This window comes from Tinamus guttatus, unplaced genomic scaffold (assembly GCF_059628265.1).
Source record: "Tinamus guttatus ecotype Peru unplaced genomic scaffold, ASM5962826v1 Tinamus_guttatus_pri_ptg000425l, whole genome shotgun sequence".
NCBI lineage: Eukaryota > Metazoa > Chordata > Aves > Tinamiformes > Tinamidae > Tinamus > Tinamus guttatus.
This window is the reverse complement of record NW_028288959.1, coordinates 82,899-101,343: the sequence shown is the minus strand read 5'-3', so window position 1 is coordinate 101,343 and position 18,445 is coordinate 82,899. Positions and strand designations below refer to the sequence as shown.

Here is an 18,445-nt window from a genome sequence, read left to right as displayed (position 1 = left end):
GATATGGGGACATTGGGATGGGGAAGACATGGAGATGTGGGGACATGGGGACAAGGGGACACAGGGACATGGGGACATGGGGACATGGGGACATTGGGATGGGGAGGACATGGAGATGTGGGGACATGGGGACAAGGGGACATGGGGACATGGGACATGGGGACACAGGGATATGGGGACATTGGGATGGGGAGGACATGGAGATGTGGGGACATGGGGACACAGGGACATGGGGACATGGGACATGGGGACACAGGGATATGGGGACATTGGGATGGGGAAGACATGGAGATGTGGGGACACGGGGACAAGGGGACACAGGGACATGGGGACATGGGACATGGGGACATGGGACATGGGGACACGGGGACATGGGGACATTGGGATGGGGGAAGACACATGGGGACATGTAAGGGACATAATGAGGACATATAGGGAGACGCATGGAGGGACAAATAGGGGACATATAGGAGCCATACGGCAGGCGTAGAGGGGACACATGGGGGAAATACGGAGGATCGTACAGGTAACACGTAGGGGACATGGTGAACATATAGGAGACGCGTGGGGGCATGGAGCGACATACAGGGGACATATGGCAGACATATAGGGACACATGGAGGAGGTATGCAGGGTCACAGGCGTGACCTATAGGGGGCATATGGAGGACATATAGGGAACACGCTGGGGCATGGAGAGACATACAGGGGCTGTATAGGGCCCGTATAGAGCATGTATAGGACCCGTATAGGGCACGTATAGGGCACATATAGAGCACATATAGGGCACGTATGGGGCCCGTATGGGGCCGGCGGGCGGGCGGCGCCTGCAGCGGCTCCTCCGCCCCGCCAGGGGGCGCGGCGCCTTTAAGGCAGCCCCCGCGCAGCCGGAAGCGGAAGTGACCCGTGCGCGGTGGTGGGCGGGGCGCCGCGGTCCCCGCGGAGCCGCCAGGGACCGGCCCGGGGATGGTGAGAGCGGGGGGGGGAGGAGGGGGTTCCGGTACCGGTTCGGGGGTCCCGGTACCGGTTCGGGGTCCGGGGCTCCCGGTCTGGGTCCACATTCGGGTTCGGGGGTCCCGGTGGGAGTTCGGATCTGGGGTTCCCGGTACCACTTCGGCGTCCGGGGCTCCCGGTGCGGGTCCGGGTTTGGGGGTCCCGGTGTGGGTTCGGGTCCGCGGTTCCCACTACCGGTTCGGGGTCCAGGAGTCCCGGTGCGGGTTTGGGGCCGGGGCCGGCCCGGGGCTCCCGGTGCCGGTCCGGGCTCCGGGGCTCCCGGTACCGGTTCGGGTCCCGGCCCGCAGGCCGCCTCGGCGGAGCTGGGCTCCAAGGAGCACAAGGATGCGGAGCTGGACCGGCGCATCGCGGCGCTGCGCCGCAAGAACGAGGCGCTCGTGCGGCGCTACCAGGTACCGGCACCGGGAACGGACCGGGGGAACGGGCCGGGGGAACGGACCGGGGGAACGGACCGGGGGAACGGACTGGCAAACGGGGCCGGAACCGGCAAACGGGGCTGCGGTGGCTCCGCTCCCAACGCCCCGTCCTGCTCCCAATGCCCCATCCCGGTCCCATCCCGATCCCGTCCTGCTCCCAATGCCCCGTCCCACTCCAGGTCCCATCCCGCTCCCAATCCCGTCCTGCTCCCAACACCCTGTTCCACTCCCGGTCCCGTCCCGCTCCCAGCGCCGCTTCCCGCCCCGTCCTGCTCCCAACGCCCCATCCCGCTCTTAGTCCCATCCCGCTCCGGGTCCCGTCCTGCTCCCGGTGCCCCGTCCCGCTCCCTGTCCTGTCCTGCTCCCGATCCTGTCCCGCTCCCGGTGCCCCATCCCGCTCCCAATGCTCTGTCCTGCTCTTAGTCCCATCCCAATCCCGCTCCCGGTCCCATCTCGTTCCCAGCACCCCATCCTGATCCCAACACCCTGTTCCGGTCCCATCCTGCTCCCGGTCCCATCCCATCCCAGTCCCATCCCGCTCCCGGTCCCATCTCACTCCCAACGCCCCATCCCGCTCCCAACGCCCTGTCCCGCTCTTAGTCCCATCCCACTCCTGGTCTTGGTCCCATCTCGCTCCCAATGCCCCATCCCGCTCCCGGTCCCGTCCTGCTCCCAACGCCCTGTCCCGCTCTTAGTCCCATCCCGCTCCTGGTCTTGGTCCCGTTTCACTCCCAAAGCCCCGTCCCGCTCCCGGTCCCATCTCACTCCCAACTCCGTGTCCTGATCCCAACATCCCGTCCCGCTCCTGGTCCCATCCCACTCCGGGTCCCGTCCTGCTCCCAATGCCCCATCCTGCTCCCAGTCCCATCCCGCTCCTGGTCCCTCTCCCAACGCCCTGTCCCGCTCCCGGTCCCACTCCGGGTCCCGTCCTGCTCCCAATGCCCCGTCCTGCTCCCGGTCCCATCCTGGTCCCGTCCCGCTCCCATTTCACTCCCAGCACCCCATCCTGATCCCAGCGACCTGTCCTGCTCCCAACACCCTGTTCCGGTCCCATCCCACTCCCGGTCCCGTCCTGCTCCCAACGCCCCATCCCGCTCCCGGTCCCATCCCAGTCCCGTCCCGGTCCCATCCCATCCCAGTCCCATCCTGCTCCCGGTCCCGCTCCCAATGCCCCATCCCGCTCCCGGTCCCGTCCCGCTCCCGACGCCCCGTCCCGCCCGCAGGAGATCGAGGAGGACCGGCGCCGCGCCGAGCGGGACGGCGTGGCGGTGACGGCGCCGCGGCGGTGGCCGCGCGGGGACCTGTCGGTCACGGTGCAGGTGGCGCCGGCGCCGGGGGTGAGCGCGGCGCCGCGGTGACGTCCCCGCCGCGGGCCGGGCCCGGGGCCGCGCTCACCGCCGCGTCCCGCAGGAGCCGCCGGCCCGCGTGGTGAGCGAGCGCCGCACGGCGCCGCGCGGGCCCGGCCGCCCGGAGCCGCCCCGCCGCGGCGGAGCCGCCGGGACGCGGGGACGGCGCCCGCGGGGACCCGCGGCGGCCGCCGGCGACGCCGGCCCCGACAGGAGGGCGCAGGTGGGTGCGGGGCGGCGCGGGGGCCCCCGGCGGGACGCGGCGCCGGGGCGGCCGTGCGGGACGCGGCGCCGGCGGCTCCGTGTCCCGCAGGAGTGGGAGGAGCGGCGGCGGCAGAACATCGAGCGGATGAACGAGGAGATGGAGAAGATCGCCGAGTACGAGCGCAGCCAGCGGGTGAGCGGCCTCCGGCACCGGCTCCGGCGGCTCCCGGCTCCGGTGGCGCCGGCTCTGGCGGCAGCTCCCGGTTCCGGCATTGCTGGCTCCGGAGCGGCTCCTGGTTCTGGTATTGCCGGCTCTGGAGTTGGCTCCTGGCCCCAGTGTCACCGGCTCCGGTGACGGTTCCCAGTTCCGGCATTGCCGGCTCTGGCACCAGCTCCCGGCCCCAGTGTCACCAGCTCCGGTGACGGCTCCCGGTTCCGGCATTGCTGGCTCTGGAGTTGGCTCCTGGCCCCAGTGTCACCGGCTCTGGTGATGGTTCCCGGTTCCGGCACTGCCGGCTCTGGAGTTGGCTCCCGGCCCCAGTGTCACCGGCTCCAGTGACGGTTCCCGGTTCTGGCATTGCCGGCTCTGGAGTTGGCTCCTGGCCCCAGTGTCACTGGCTCCAGTGACGGTTCCCGGTTCCGGCACTGCCGGCTCTGGAGTTGGCTCCTGGCCCCAGTGTCACCGGCTCCGGTGACGGCTCCCGGTTCCGGCACTGCCGGCTCTGGCACCAGCTCCCAGCCCCAGTGTCACCGGCTCCGGTGGCGGCTCCTGGGCCTGGCAGCTCCCGGCTCCGTGGGCGGCTCCCGGCTCCGTCGGCGGCTCCGGCGTCAGCGGCTCCTCCCGCTCCAGGACGGGCTCCCGGAGCAGAACCCGGTGCGGAGCTTCCTGGACGACCCGCGGCGCCGCGGCCCCTCGGACGCCGGCGAGCGCCGCGGCGGCAGCCGGCGCCACACGCGCAACTGGGGCGGCGCCGACTTCGGCAGCGTCCGCACGGGCCTGGAGCGCGGCAAGGCCCGGCCCGGCGCCCCGGTACGGCCCCGCGGCGTCACCGCGCCGTCCCCCGCGCCCCGCGGCGTCCCCGGCGTCACCCGCGCCGTCCCCGCAGGGCCGCGCGGCCGCGGCGCCGCTCGACATGACGCTGTCCATGACGGGCCGCGAGCGCGCCGAGTACGCGCGCTGGAAGCGCGAGCGCGAGCAGATCGACCGCGAGCGCCTGGCGCGGCACCGCGCGCCCACCGGCCGCTGGCGCCGCGAGTGGGACGCCGAGAAGACGGACAGCATGTGAGCGCGGCGGGGGACGGGGGGACGCGGGGACACGGGGACACTGGGACGGGGGGACACTGGGGACACTGGGATGGGAGGGACGTGGGGATGGTGGGGACGTGGGGACACTGGGATGCAGGGACGTGAGGACACGGGGACACCAGGACGGGGGGGATGTGGGGACACAAGGATGTGGGGACGTGGGGACACTGAGGACACAGGGACACCCGGAGGGAGGGACACTGGGACGTGGGGACATTGGGGACACTGGGACGGGGGGACATTGGGGACACTGGGATGCAGGGACGTGGGGACACGGGGACACCAGGACGGGGGACTTGGGGACACGAGGATGCAGGGACATGGGGACATGGGGACACCAGGACGAGGGGGATGTGGGTACATCAGGATGGGAGTGACACGGGGACATCGGGCCGGGGGAATATGGGGACGCTGGGGACACCAGGACGGGGATGTGGGGACATGGGAATACTGGGACACGAGGATGTGGGGACGTGGGGACACAGGGACACCGGGCCGGGGCGACGCGGCCGCCCGAGCCCGTCCCCGTCCCCGTCCCTCGCGCAGGTTCAAGGAGGGCTCCGCGGCGGCGCCGCCTCCGGACGGGGACAGTCCCTACGGTGAGTGGGGACAGCCGGGGGGGCCCAGGCCGCCGGGGCCCGGCCACGTCCCCGTCCCCATCCGTGTCCCGCAGGGGACGGGCCGCGGCGGGCGCCGAAGCCGCCCACGTTCGGGGAGTTCCTGCCGCCGCCGCCGCCGCGCTCGGAGCGGCGCCGCCGGGGCCGCGCGCGCGCCCAGCCGCCCCGCGCCGCGGGGGACAGGCCCTACAGGTGACACGGGGGACGCGGGGGGCCGCGGGGTGTCCCCCCCCCGGCTCACGGTGTCCCCGTCCCCGCAGCATGCACGACAACCGCTGGGAGGAGCCGGAGGAGCCGCCGGCCGCTGCCGCCGGAGAGGGCGGCCGCGAGGTGGGAGGCGGCAGGGACGTCCCCTTGTGTCCCCCTCGTGTCCCCGTGTCCTCCCCTGTGTCCCCTCCATACCCCTCGTGTCCCCCCCATGTCCCCTTGTGTCTCCTTGTGTCCCCCGTGTCCCCTCCATGTCCCCTAGTGTCCCCCCACGTCCCCTTGTGTCCCCCTGTGTCCCCTCCATGTCCCCCCGCATCCCCTTGTGTCCCTGTGTCCCCCCCGCGTCCCCTCTGCGTCCCCCCGTGTCCCCTTGTGTCCCCCGTGTCCCCTCCGCATCCCCTTGTGTCCCTCCTGCGTTTCCCCTGCATCCCCCCATGTCCCTCCCGCGTCCCCCCCCCGTGTCCCCTTGTGTCCCCTCCGCGTTCCCCCCATCCCTCCCGCGTCCCCTTGTGTCCCCTCTGTGTCCCCCCCATGTCCCCTTGTGTCTCCTCTGTGTCCCCTCCGTGTCCCCCCTGTGTCCCCCCCCGTGTCCCCTTGTGTCTCCTCCGTGTCCCCCCCCGTGTCCCCTTGTGTCCCCTCCGTGTCCCCCCGGGTCCCCTGTGTCCCCCCCCTCTGACCCCCGCCCACAGGCCAGCGCGGCCCCCCCTGCGCCGCAGCCGGGCCCCGAGGAGGACGAGGACCAGTGGGAGGACGTGGACGAGGAGGACGATGACGACAACGACGACGATGACGACGAGGAGGACGATGACGACGAGGAGGAGGACGAGGAGGACGAGGCCCCCCCGGGCGAGGCCGAAGGCCCCCCCGGCGCCGCCCCCCGGCTGCGCCCGCCGCCCCCGTCGCCCCTGGGGGGCCACCGGCCGGTCCCAGACTGGGCCGAGGAGATGGACCCGGCGTCCCCGCGTGGGGACGGTCCCGCGTCCCCGGGGGGGGCGGCCGCACCGAGCCCAGGTAGGGGGGACCGCGGGGACCCCCCCCGCCCCGGGGATGGGGCCGAGCGGGACCTTCCCGGTGGCCCCTGCAGGGCTGAGCCCCGCGGAGCCGCCCCGGCCGGACAGGAGCGCCCGGGATGCGCCGGAGCCGCCCGCCCGGGATCCCCACGCGGAGCCGGCGCCCGGCGGTGAGAGCAGCGCGGGGGGGCCATCCCCATGGATTGGGGGGTCATCCCGATGGATACGGGGGCTCAGCGCCCGTCCGCATGGATTGGGGGGTCATCCCGATGGATATGGGGGCTCAGCGCCCGTCCCCAGGGATTGGGGGGACTCATCCCGATGGATATGGGGGCTCAGCGCCCGTCCGCATGGATTGGGGGGTCATCCCGATGGATATGGGGGCTCAGCGCCCGTCCGCATGGATTGGGGGGTCATCCCGATGGATATGGGGGCTCAGCGCCCGTCCCCAGGGATTGGGGGGACTCATCCCGATGGATATGGGGGCTCAGCGCCCGTCCGCATGGATTGGGGGGTCATCCCGATGGATATGGGGGCTCAGCGCCCGTCCCCAGGGATTGGGGGGACTCATCCCGATGGATATGGGGGCTCAGCGCCCGTCCGCATGGATTGGGGGGTCATCCCGATGGATATGGGGGGCTCAGCGCCCGTCCGCATGGATTGAGGGGGGGATCAGCGCCCATCCCGATGGATACAGGGGGTTCAGCACCCATCCCGATGGACTGGGGATCTTAGTGCCCATTCGCTTGGATTGGGGGGTCAGCGCCCATCCCGATGGATTGGGGGGGGGATCAGCGCCCATCCCGATGGATTGGGGGGGATCAGCGCCCATCCCGATGGATTGGGGGGGGGAAATGCGCCCATCCCGATGGATTGAGGCGGGGTTCAGCGCCCATCCCGATGGATTGGGGGGGGAAATGCGCCCATCCCGATGGATATAGGGGGTTCAGCGCCCATCCCGATGGATTGGGGGTTCAGCGCCCATCCCGATGGATTGGGGGGGGGGATCAGCGCTCATCCCGATGGATATAGGGAGCTCAGCGCCCATCCCGATGGATTGGGGGGGGGGGATCAGCGCTCATCCCGATAGATATAGGGAGCTCAGCGCCCATCCCGATGGATTGGGGCTCAGCACCCTTCTCCGCGCTCTCCTGCAGGCTCCCGCGCGCCGGCCCCGGCTCCCGGCACGGTGGAGGTTGCCGACTCCGAGCGGGTGCGTGTCCGTGAGAGCCCCCCCGCCGCCGCCGCGCGCTTCCCTCCGCGCTCCGGGTCATTCCCGCATGCTCGGGATCCCTCCCGTGACACCCCAGCGTCGCTCCGGGTCACTCGGGATCGATCCGGGTCGCTCCCATCCGCTCGGGATCGCTCCAGTGTCACCCTGCGCGCTCTGGCTCGCTCAGGATCGCTCCGGGTCGCTCCCATCCTCTTGGGATCGCTCCGGGTCGCTCCCATCCGCTCGGGATCGCTCCGTTTCCCGCCGTGCTCCCGTGTCTCTCTCCCTCCAGGCCGGCCCAGCGCCCTGAGGAGCCGCCCCAGCTCCGATCGCTCCCGCCGCGATTCCGGCAGCTCCGTGATCCGGAGCAGCCCCGGGAACGCGGGAGCTTCCCGCTGCCCTGGGCACTGCCAGGGGGTCCCTGTGTCCGCTCTGCGCCGGGGGCCGCGCGTGGCACCGTGTCCCCCCGTTCCGTTCCTGTCCCCCGGGAGCGGAGGGGACGGAGGCTCCGTGCTGGGCACACACTAAGGGGGCAGAGGCTGCTCCAGCCCCACGGGGACACGGGGGGGCCGTCCCTGTCCCCTTCCCGTGTCCGGGACTGTCCCCCGTGTCCCCCCGCGGGCAGGAGGCGCCGGGGGGGGCGGCTGCGGCGGCTCCGTTATCAAATAAACGTCGGAACCGGCTCTGCACCCGCCTGCTTGCTGGGGGGGTCGGCACCGGCCTCCGGAGGGATTTGGGAGGGTCCAGAGGGATTGGGGGCTTCTGGAAGGATTTGGGGGGGCTCTGGAGGAGATTTGGAGGGGTTCCAGAGGGATTTGGGGGTTCCAGAGGGATTTGTGGGCTCCGGAGTGGATTTGGGGGGTCCGGAGTGGATTTAGGGGGCTCTGGAAGGGTTTGGGGGTTCCAGAGGGATTTGGGGGGGCTCCGTAGAGATTTGGAGGCTCTGGAGTGGATTTCGGAGGGCTCTGGAGGGATTTGGGGGTTCCAGAGTGGATTTGGGGGCTCTGGAGTGGATTTTGGAGGGCTCCGGGGGGATTTGGGGGTTCCAGAGTGGATCTGCGGGTCTCTGGAGGGATTTGGGGGCACTGAGTTGGCTTTGGGGGCTCCAAAGGAGCGTTGGAATCTCTGGAGGCAGCCTGGGGTCTCCGGAGGGGGTTGGGAGCTCCGGAGTCCCTGGGATGCACCGGGAAGCATCGTCCTCTCCAGCCCCCCCGCCCCGTGGACACTTAGCAGCATTCCCAGGTGCTGGAATGGACCCCGGGCTCCGCGGCAGCTGCTTCCCGCTCATCCCAGGCTGTGTCCTGGGAAGGACGGTCGGCTCCCGCGGGAAGCCGAGCGGGGGACCCCGATGTCCCCCGGACGGAGCTCAGGTCCCCACGTCATCCGCACGCTGGGGACATCCGTGACATCCTTCCTGCGCTGCCCGTCTCCCGCTGATGAAATCGGCCGGCGCCGGCGCGATGCGGCCGCTGCCGCTTCCTGTGGCTGCCCCATAAAGCGGCCCCGCGCGCCCGGCCCGGCCGTCCCCCGCGCGCCAGGGCACGTGCGGCCTGCGACGACCCGCGGCGCCGGGTGAGCGGCTGCGGCGCCGGGTGAGCGGCTTCCCGTACCGCGCGCGTTGGGTTGGGTTGGGTTGGGTTGAATTGGGTTGGGTTGGTTGGGTTGGCTGGGTTGGATTCTGTTGGCTTGAGTTGGGCTGGATTCTCTTGGGTTGTGTTGGATTCCCTTGGGTTGGATTCCCTTAGGTTAGGTTGGATTCCCTTGGGTTGTGTTGGCTTCCCTTGGGTTGGATTACCTTGGGTTGTGGACTCCCTTAGGTTAGGTTGGATTCCCTTGGGTTGTGTTGGATTCCCTTGGGTTGGATTCCCTTGGGTTGCGTTGGATTCCCTTGGGTTGGATTTTCTTGGGTTGCGTTGGATTCCCTTGGCTTGGACTCCTTTAGGTTAGCTTGGATTCTCTTGGCTTGGATTCCCTTGGGGTGCATTGGATTCCCTTGGGTTGGATTCCCTTGGGTTGGATTACCTTGGTTGGGTCAGGTCGATCCGGCTCAGCCTGGGCCGTTTTTCCATCCGGGAAAGGAGCTTTTCCCTCCAAGTGCCGCTCCCGGCCCCGCTTCCTTGCGGGATGTGTTGGGATCACCCAACCGGCCGTGGGACCCCCTGGCCCCTCTCCCGCCGCTCCCCGGCGCTGGGGACACCCGGGGCGATGCCGGCGGCAGGGAGAAGCCCCCGCTCCGCCGGGTCCCGCCGCTGCTCCCCGGCGCTTCCCCATCTCGGGCTCTTGCAACACGCCGAGGAAGGAACGGGCATGGCGAAAGCTGGGGAAGTTGCCATTTCCTTGGCGACCGGGCAGGGAAGTCGTGATGCAAGAGCCGGCGGGTCCGCGCGTTCCGCAGGGCAGAATCGCCGCTTTCCCTGCGCCCTCGGCACGGCCGGGCCGCTCGGACGGGGCCCGCGGCGCCCATTCCTGCCCGCGGCTGCAGGATGAGCTTCTCGGCGCCCAACGAGAGCAGCTACAACGACTCCGACTACTACCTGCTGGACGGCGACACCTACGAGGTCCCGCACAGCTACCGGGCCGTCCTGGCGCTCTACGCCGTCATCTTCCTCGTGGGCGTGCTGGGCAACGGCGCCGTCATCTGGGTCACGGGCTTCGAGCTGCGGCGCACGGTGAATGGCGTCTGGTTCCTCAACCTGTCGGTGGCCGACCTGCTCTGCTGCCTGGCGCTGCCCTTCCTGGCGCTGCCGCTGGCCCACGACCACCACTGGCACCTGGGCGGCTTCGCCTGCAAGCTGCTGCCGTCCCTCACCATCCTCAACATGTTCGCCAGCGTCCTGCTGCTCACGGCCATCAGCGGCGACCGCTGCGCGCTCGTCACGCGGCCCGTGTGGTGCCAGAACCACCGCAGCCCGGCGCTGGCGCGCGCGGTGTGCGCGGCCGCCTGGGCCCTGGCGCTGCTGCTCACCGTGCCCTCCTTCGTGTTCCGCTCCGTGCGCACGGAGAGCTTCTCCGACAAGGAGACCTGCGTCATGGACTACAGCGGCGTCGGGCGGCACCAGCGCCTCACCGAGCTCTTCATCACCGTCCTGCGCTTCCTCTGCGGCTTCCTGCTGCCCTTCGCGGTCATCACGGGCTGCTACGGGCTGCTGCTGGCGCGCGTGCGCCGCCGGGGCTTCGCGCGCTCGCGCCGCGCCGTGCGCCTCGTCCTCGTGGTCATCGCGAGCTTCTTCGCGTGCTGGCTGCCCTACCACGTGGTGGGGCTGGTGCTGGCCGCCACGGCGCCGGGCAGCGCCGCGTTCCGGCGCGCCGCCGAGGCCGACCCCGTGGTGGCCGGCGTGGCCTACATCAACAGCTGCATCAACCCCGTCATCTACGTGATCATGGGCCAGGACTTCGGCGCCAAGCTGCGGCGCTCGTGGCGCGCGGCGCTGCGCAGCGTGCTCTGCGAGGACGCGCCCGGCGCCGCCGCCACCGCCGACGCCAGCTCCAAGACGCGCTCCACGCTGGACGAGCCCGGCGCCGCCGGCACCGACGTGTGACCGCGGGGACGGCCGCGCTCGCGGGGACGGAACGACGCGGCCGGGGCCTCCCCGCGGCTCCGCGTCCCCCGCGGCTCCGCGTCCCCCGCGCGCAGCTCCCGGGAATGGCCCTCGGGAAGCTCCCGCTCCCCTTCCCGACGTTCCTAATAAACGGTCCATGAATTCCTGGTAAACCCGGCTGTCCCGGTCCGCTCTCCCCCTGCAGCTCCGGGGGCTCCCCGCGCTTTGGGGCGAAACCGGCACATTTAGGGGCTGGATTCGGGGGCGGGGGGAGCGCGGGGGTGTCGCAAGCCCCGAGGTGGCCGGGGGGGGGGCCCGTGTCGCCTTCGGTAGCGGTACCGGGGGCGGTACCAGAGCGGGCCGGGGGCGGTACCGGGACGAGGCCCGGCCCAGGCGTGGGGCGGTACCGGGGGCGGTACCGGGGGCGGTACCAGGGCTAGGCCCGGCCCAGGCGTGGGGCGGTACCAGGACGAGGCCCGGCCCAGGCGCGGGGCGGTACCGGGGGCGGTACCAGGGCTAGGCCCGGCCCAGACACGGGGCGGTACCGGGACGAGGCCCGGCCCAGGCGCGGGGCGGTACCGGGGGCGGTACCGGGACCAGGGCCGGCCCAGACACGGGGCGGTACCGGGACCAGGCCCGGCCCAGGCGCGGGGCGGTACCGGGACGAGGTCCGGCCCAGACACGGGGCGGTACCGGGACCAGGCCCGGCCCAGGCGTGGGGCGGTACCGGGGGCGGTACCGGGGCTAGGCCCGGCCCAGATCGGGGCGGTTCTGGCGGCGGGGGCGGTACCGGCCCGGGGCGGCGCTTCCCGCCGCTGCGGCCTGTGCGCGGGAGCGGAGACCGCGGCGGGGCCTGAGGTACGTGAGGACCGGGATCGGGACCGGACCGGAACCGGAACCGGAACCGGGCCGGGGGGGACCCTGAGGTACCGGGCGGGGGTCCCGGCATGGGGGGCGGGTTGAAGGGGTCCCGGGGGGTCCCGGGGGTCGGGGACGGGTTTTGAGGGGGTTCCGGGGGTACCAGGGGGGTCCCGGGGGTCGGGGACAGGTGGAGGGGCCCGGGCGGGTCCTGGGGGCGTCCCGGGGATTTGGGACAGGCTGGAGGGGCCCGGGGGTGCCGGGAGGTCCCGAGGGTTGGGAACGGGTTTTGAGGGGGTCCCGGGGGTCCCGGGGGTTGGGAACGGGTTTTGAGGGGGGTCCGGGGGGGTCCTGGGGGGATCCCAGGTGCTGGGGACAGGCTGGGGGGGCCCGGGGGGGTCCTGGGGGTTCGGGACGGATTTTGAGGGGGTCCCGGGGGGGTCCTGGGGGGTCCCGGCGGGTCCCGGGGGTTGGGGGTCCCGCCTGGGTGGCAGGAGGCTCCCCCGGCTGCAACCAGGGGATCTGCTGGGGGGGACACGGCAGGACCCCCCCAGGACGCCGGATCCGGAGATGCCGTCGGAGAAGGAGCTGCGGGATCGGGATCGGGATCGGGAGCCGTCGCCGCCCGAGCAGGACTGGGACTGGCAGTGCCCGGCCGCGCGGCGCCGGCTCGAGGAGCTCTACCTGGAGCGCCCCGAGGACGCCCGCGACTTCTGGGCCTTCTTCGAGCGGCTGCGGCGCTTCCAGAGCCGCCGGAGCGGGAGCCGGAGCCGCGCGGAGCCCGCGGAGCCCGCGGAGCCCGCAGAGCCGCCGGCCGCGGCGCGGCGCCTGGAGCTGCCCCGCGCCTACGACCCCCGGTACCGCATCAACCTGGCGGTGCCGGCGCGCGGGCGGCGCGCGGAGCCGGCGCTGCCGCGGGGGCAGCTGGCCGCGTTCCGCCGGGCCCTGCTGCACTACCTGGACTTCGCGCAGAAGCAGAGCTTCGCGCGGCTGGCGCGGCTGCAGCGCGAGCGCGCCGCGCTGCCCATCGCGCGCTACCGCGAGCCGCTGCTGCGCGCCGTGGCGCGGCACCAGGTGGTCGTGGTGGCCGGCGACACCGGCTGCGGCAAGTCCACGCAGGTGCCGCAGTTCCTGCTGGCCGCCGGCTACGGCCGCGTGGCCGTGACGCAGCCGCGGCGCATCGCCTGCGTGGCGCTGGCCAAGCGCGTGGCCTTCGAGAGCCTGCAGCAGTACGGGGAGCAGGTGAGCGCGCCGCGGCGCGGCCCCGCGGCGTCCCGCGCTCTTCCTCACCTCCTCCTCCTCCTCCTCCTGCAGGTGGGCTACCAGATCCGCTTCGAGAGCACGCGCTCGCCGGCCACCAAGGTGCTGTTCCTGACGGAGGGGCTGCTGCTGCGGCAGGCGCAGCGCGAGCCGGCGCTGCCCGGCTACCGCGTGCTGGTGGCCGACGAGGTGCACGAGCGGCACCTGCACGGCGACGTCCTCCTGGGCGTCCTGCGGCGCCTGCTGCCCGCGCGCCCCGACCTCAAGCTCATCCTCATGTCGGCCACCATCAACATCGGCCTCTTCTCCGACTACTTCGGCGGCGCGCCGGTGCTCCAGGTGCCCGGCAGGATTTTCCCCATCACGGTGAGCGCTGGGATCGTCCAAACCGTGATCCCTAACGCTAGTCGTAATCCCGAATCCCATACCCTAACTCTAATCCCAAACCCTAATCCCAAACCCTAACCCATGGTGAGCGCCGGGGTCACCCTAACCCTAAACCCTAACCCGAATCCCAAACCCTAATCCCAAACCTTAACCCATGGTGAGCGCTGGGATTGTCCAAACCGTGATCCCTAACGCTAATCGTAATCCCAAACACTAATCCTAATCCCGAATCCCATATCCTAATCCTAAACCCTAATCCCAAACCCTAACCCACGGTGAGTGCCAGGATTGCCCAAACCCTAATCCTAACCCTAAACCCTAACCCTAAACCCTAACTCTAAACCTTAACCCTAATCCCAAACCCTAACCCACGGTGAGTGCCGGGATCACCCAAACTCTAATCCCTAACACTAATCCTAATCCCAAACACTAATCCCATACCCTAACCCTAAACCCTAACCCTAATCCCAAACCCTAACCCACAGTGAGCGCCGGGATCGTCCAAACCGTGATCCCTAGCGCTAATCCTAATCCCAAACACTAATTCTAATCCCTAATCTCATACCCTAACCCTAATCCCAAACCGTAACCCACGGTGAGCGCCGGGATGGCCCGGAGCGCGGCCGGGATCCGCGCGCCGCCGCCCGCCGCAGCGCTCCGCTCCCGCAGGTCGTGTACCAGCCCGTTCCCAAGGAGGAGGCTCCGGCGGGCGGGAAGGCGGAGCGGCTGGACGCGCGGCCCTTCCTGCGGGTGCTGCAGGCCATCGACCACAAGTACCCGCCGGAGGAGCGCGGCGACCTGCTGGTGTTCCTGAGCGGCGTGGCCGAGATCGGCGCCGTGCAGGACGCGGCGCAGGCCTACGCCGCGCGCACGCAGCGCTGGGTGGTGCTGCCGCTGCACAGCACGCTGTCCGTGGCCGAGCAGGACAAGGTGGGCGCCGCGCGCGGAGCTGCGGGGGTCCCCCCGGCGGTGCTGGGAGCCGGGGCCGCCTGGATTTACCGTAACGTCCCCACGCAGCGTCGCCCTTTCCCCGCTCCAGGTTTTCGACGTGGCACCTCCCGGCGTTCGGAAGTGCATCCTGTCCACCAACATCGCGGAGACCTCGGTGACCATCGACGGCGTCCGCTTCGTGCTGGACTCCGGTGAGGCCCCGGCGCCGCGCGCGGTGCCGCCGCGGCCGCCCGGCGCTCACGTCCCACCTCCTTGCAGGGAAGGTGAAGGAGATGAGCTACGACCCGCAGGGAAAGCTCCAGCGGCTCCAGGAGTTCTGGATCAGCCGGGCCAGCGCGGAGCAGCGCAAGGGCCGCGCGGGCCGCACGGGCCCCGGCGTCTGCTACCGGCTCTACGCCGAGTCCGACTACGACGCCTTCGCGCCCTACCCGGTGCCCGAGATCCAGCGGGTCGCGCTGGACGCGCTGGTGCTGCAGGTGAGGCCGGGCCCTCCCGCTCCGGACGCGGCCCGGACGCCTGGGCCCTCCGGGGCCGGGGCCAACGCGGCCGTTCGGCAGCTCAAGAGCATGGGCCTGGGCGACCCGCGGAGCTTCCCGTTCCTGGAGCCGCCGCCGCCGGCCAGCCTGGAGACGGCCGTGCGCTACCTGCGGGACCAGGGCGCGCTGGACGCGGCCGAGGCGCTGACGCCCATCGGGGACCTGCTGGCGCGGCTGCCCGTGGACGTGGTGATTGGTGAGTGCTCGGGGTGCGCGCGGCGGCACCGGCGGCGCCGCGGCCCCGCGCTCAGCGCCCGGCCCCGCAGGGAAGGTGCTGGTGCTGGGCGCGCTGTTCGGGCTGGCCGCGCCGGCGCTCACGGTGGCGGCGGCGCTCAGCGTCCCGTCGCCCTTCCTGCGCGCGGCGCCCGGCCGCACCGACCGCGCCGCGGCGCGGCGCCCGCTCGAGAGCCCCCACGGGGACCCGCTCACGCTGCTCAACGTCTTCAACGAGTGGCTCCGGGTAGGGACCGCCGGGACGCGGAGGGTCCCCCCGCGCCGGGGCCGATTCCGGATACGGATTGAGCCCCCGGCTCATCCCGGCAGGTGAAATCCGAGCGCGGCGGAAACTCCCGCAAGTGGTGCCGGCGGCGGGGCCTGGAGGAGCACCGGCTCTACGAGGCCGCCAACCTGCGGCGCCAGTTCCAGGTACGGTGGGATCCGGACCGCCGTGTCCCGGAATCCCCAGGAATGGGGGATCCCCAACCTTCTCCCCGCAGGAGCTGCTCCGAGACCACCAGCTGCTGGAGGCGGCGTCGCCGCGGCCCAGCGACAGCTACAGCCGGCAGAGCCGGCACCGGGAGCGCCGGGAGCTGCAGCGGCTGTGGCGGAGCCACGCGGAGACCGAGGGCCGCAAGCGCAAGGTGCTGCGGCTGCAGGACGGCGCCGGCGGCTCCTCCAGCGAGGAGGAGGAGGCCGGCGGCGCCGGCGCCGGCGTCGACATCCAGGTGTGGGATCCCGCCCGGGGGCCGGCGCGCGCCGCGGCGGGGCCGTGTTCCGAGCGCGATCCGTCCCGCAGGACGTCAAGTTCAAGCTGCGGCACGACGTGGGGGAGCTGCAGGCGGCCGCGGGCGCCGCGCCGGTGCCGGCGCAGCTGGCGCTGCTCAAGCTGGTGCTGTGCCGGGGGCTGTACCCGCAGCTGGCCGTGCCCGACGCGCTCAACGGCGCCCGCAGGGACTCGGAGCAGGTGCGCAGCCCGCGCGGCGCCGGACGTGGCCGGTGTCCGGTGTCCCATGTCCCGTGTCCCGCGTCGCGCTCCGCGCTGAGCCCGGCGCCGCTCGCTCCGCAGATTTTCCACACTAGGAGCAAGCAGGGCGTCGTGCTGCACCCCACGAGCGTCTTCGCCACCAACCCGGAGCTGCTGCACGCCAAGCAGGGCCCGGAGCGCGGGGACGCGCCAGGTGGGGGACGGGACCGTGGGTCCCCCCGTGTCCCCGCGCGCGGCCCGCCCGGACGTCCCCGTTGTCCCCTTGCAGCCGCCGAGGACGGGCTGAGCTGCCACCACCAGCTCGTGGCCTTCGTGTCGCTGCTGGAGACCAACAAGCCCTACCTGGTGAACTGCCTGCGGGTGCCGGCGCTGCAGGTGGGTGCCCAGCGCCGCGCCCCGCTCCTAACCCTAAAACTAACCCTAACCTTAACTCTAACCCTAAACCTTAACCTTAAACCCAAATCCCAAACCCTAACGCCCCAACCCTAACCCCAAACTCTAAGCCTAATCTGACACCCTAACCATAAACCCTAACGCTGATCCCAAACCCTAAACATAATCCCTAAACTCCCAAGCCCTAACCCCATACCCTAACCCTAACCCTAACCCTGTACTCTAACCCAACCCCTAACCCTAACCCTAACAGCTACCCCTAATCCTAATAGTAACCCCCAACCCTAAACCCTAACCCTAACCGTAAACCCAACCCTAACTCCAAACCCTAACCCCTAAACCTAACCTTAATCCCAAACTATAACCCTAACCCAATCCTTAAATCTTAACCCTAAACTCTAAACCCTAAACCCTGACCCTAAACCCTGACCCTAAACCCTGACCCTAAACTCTAACCCTAAACCCTAATCCTAACCCTAAAGGGCTCTACCCCTAACCCTAAGCCTAACCCTAAAGGGCTCTAATCCTACCCTAACCCTAACCCCTAACCCCAACCCCTAACCCTACCCTACCCCTAACCCTAACACTAAACCCAAACCCCCAACCCTCTAACTGTAAACCCTTACCCTATCCCTAAACCCTAATCCTACACCCTCACCCTCACCCCCTAACCCTAACCCCAGTCGCTGACCCCCTCCCTCCCGTCCCCCGCAGGCCCTGCTGCTCTTCGCGCGCTCTCTGGACACGAGCGCCGACTGCTCCCGCGTGGTGGCCGACGGGTGGCTGGAGCTGGCGGTGCCGGACGCGGCGGCGGCCGCGCGCCTGCTGGCGACGGCGCTGCGGCTGCGCGGCGCGTGGGAGCAGCTGCTGCAGCGGCAGCTCCGCGGGGCGCCCGGCGACGCGGCCGCGCTCACGCGGGACCTGCTGGACTTCGCGCGCGCGGAGGTGAGCGCGGCCGCGCGCCCGTCCCGGTGCCGCGTGTCCCATCAGGGTCCAGCTCATCCCCCGTGTCCCCGCAGGTGCCCTACACCCTGCGGCAGCTCACGCCGCTGCAGAAGCATCACCTCTACGTGGGGCCGCGCGGCGCCGCCGCGGCCGCCCCCCGGCTCCCGGGGATCTTCCCGGGCGCCGATCCGAAGCCGGACGAGGTGAAAGGCGGATACCGGGTCACCGAGTTCCTCACCTACGACTGCCTGGCCGTGAGTGCAGCGCGTGACGCGATGGGGACGCGTGATCCACGACGCACCGCGATGGGGCCGCGTGATCCGTAACACGCCGCAGCGGAGATGTGTGATCCGCGATGCGCCGCGTCCCGCAGGGCGACACCGACCTGTACGGCGACTGCCTGCGGAGCTTCTGGACGTGCCCACGCTGCCAGCTGCACGCGCCGCTCACGCCGCTGGAGCGCGCGTGCCACGAGAGCGCGTGCCGGCCCGCGCAGGGTGAGCAGCGCGCCGGGGCGCCCGCGGCGCCGCTCCGGAGCCGCTCCGGTGCCGTTCCGGTGCCGACGCTCCCGCTCCCGCAGCCCCTGCGGAGGACGCGGCCGCCGGCCCCGCGCCGGTGCTCACGCCGCTGCACCGGCCGTTCCGCTGCGACGTCTGCGAGCGGGAATTCTCCTTCACCCCCTCTGAGATCCTGCGGCACAGGAAGCAGCACCGGTGACGCGGCGCCGGCGGTGAGCCGGGCGGGGGATCCCGCGGTGCTTCCTGGGTTTTTTAAGGGAAAAACAAGCAGAAATAACGCCTTTTTGGTGCCCGTGGTGCAGGAGGGGCTCCATGTGCCGGCACGGCCAGCGTGGGGCACCCATTAACCGGCCACCCGCGCTCGCCCATGGCGGCTCCGGATCATCCCGGGCCTGGATCATCCCACACTCACCCATGGTGGCTCCGGATCATCCCACACTCACCCATGGCGGCTCTGGATCATCCCAGGGCCTGGATCATCCCACACTCACCTGTGGTGTCTCCGGATCATCCCACACTCAC

General features: G+C 70.9%; 3 protein-coding genes across 3 annotated transcripts; all 3 read left to right on the top strand.

Moving 5' to 3' along the window:
• Nucleotides 1–616: 616 nt before the first annotated feature.
• On the top strand, nt 617–7,642 carry CCDC9 (coiled-coil domain containing 9). The gene is made up of 13 exons (XM_088531696.1): nt 617–625; nt 1,301–1,405; nt 2,653–2,766; nt 2,927–2,998; nt 3,089–3,172; nt 3,830–4,024; nt 4,086–4,261; nt 4,832–4,884; nt 4,959–5,094; nt 5,163–5,232; nt 5,799–6,072; nt 7,277–7,332; nt 7,625–7,642. The coding sequence occupies exons 1-13, from the start codon at nt 617–619 to the stop codon at nt 7,640–7,642; spliced, it is 1,362 nt and encodes a 453-aa protein (XP_088387822.1).
• A 2,173-nt stretch (nt 7,643–9,815) lies between these two features.
• On the top strand, nt 9,816–10,871 carry LOC148593226 (C5a anaphylatoxin chemotactic receptor 1-like). Its single transcript, XM_088531713.1, has one exon. It carries the CDS (start codon nt 9,816–9,818, stop codon nt 10,869–10,871), a length of 1,056 nt encoding a protein of 351 aa, XP_088387839.1.
• Nucleotides 10,872–12,299: 1,428 nt separating this feature from the next.
• On the top strand, nt 12,300–18,128 carry DHX34 (DExH-box helicase 34). Its single transcript, XM_088531693.1, is given in 16 exon segments — nt 12,300–12,971; nt 13,044–13,355; nt 14,046–14,306; nt 14,416–14,518; nt 14,586–14,803; nt 14,885–15,059; nt 15,130–15,323; nt 15,407–15,508; nt 15,580–15,852; nt 15,855–16,046; nt 16,149–16,260; nt 16,336–16,442; nt 17,175–17,405; nt 17,480–17,659; nt 17,779–17,902; nt 17,986–18,128. Coding segments are annotated over 16 exon segments (3,393 nt in total). The 3' UTR covers nt 18,123–18,128.
• Nucleotides 18,129–18,445: the final 317 nt, after the last annotated feature.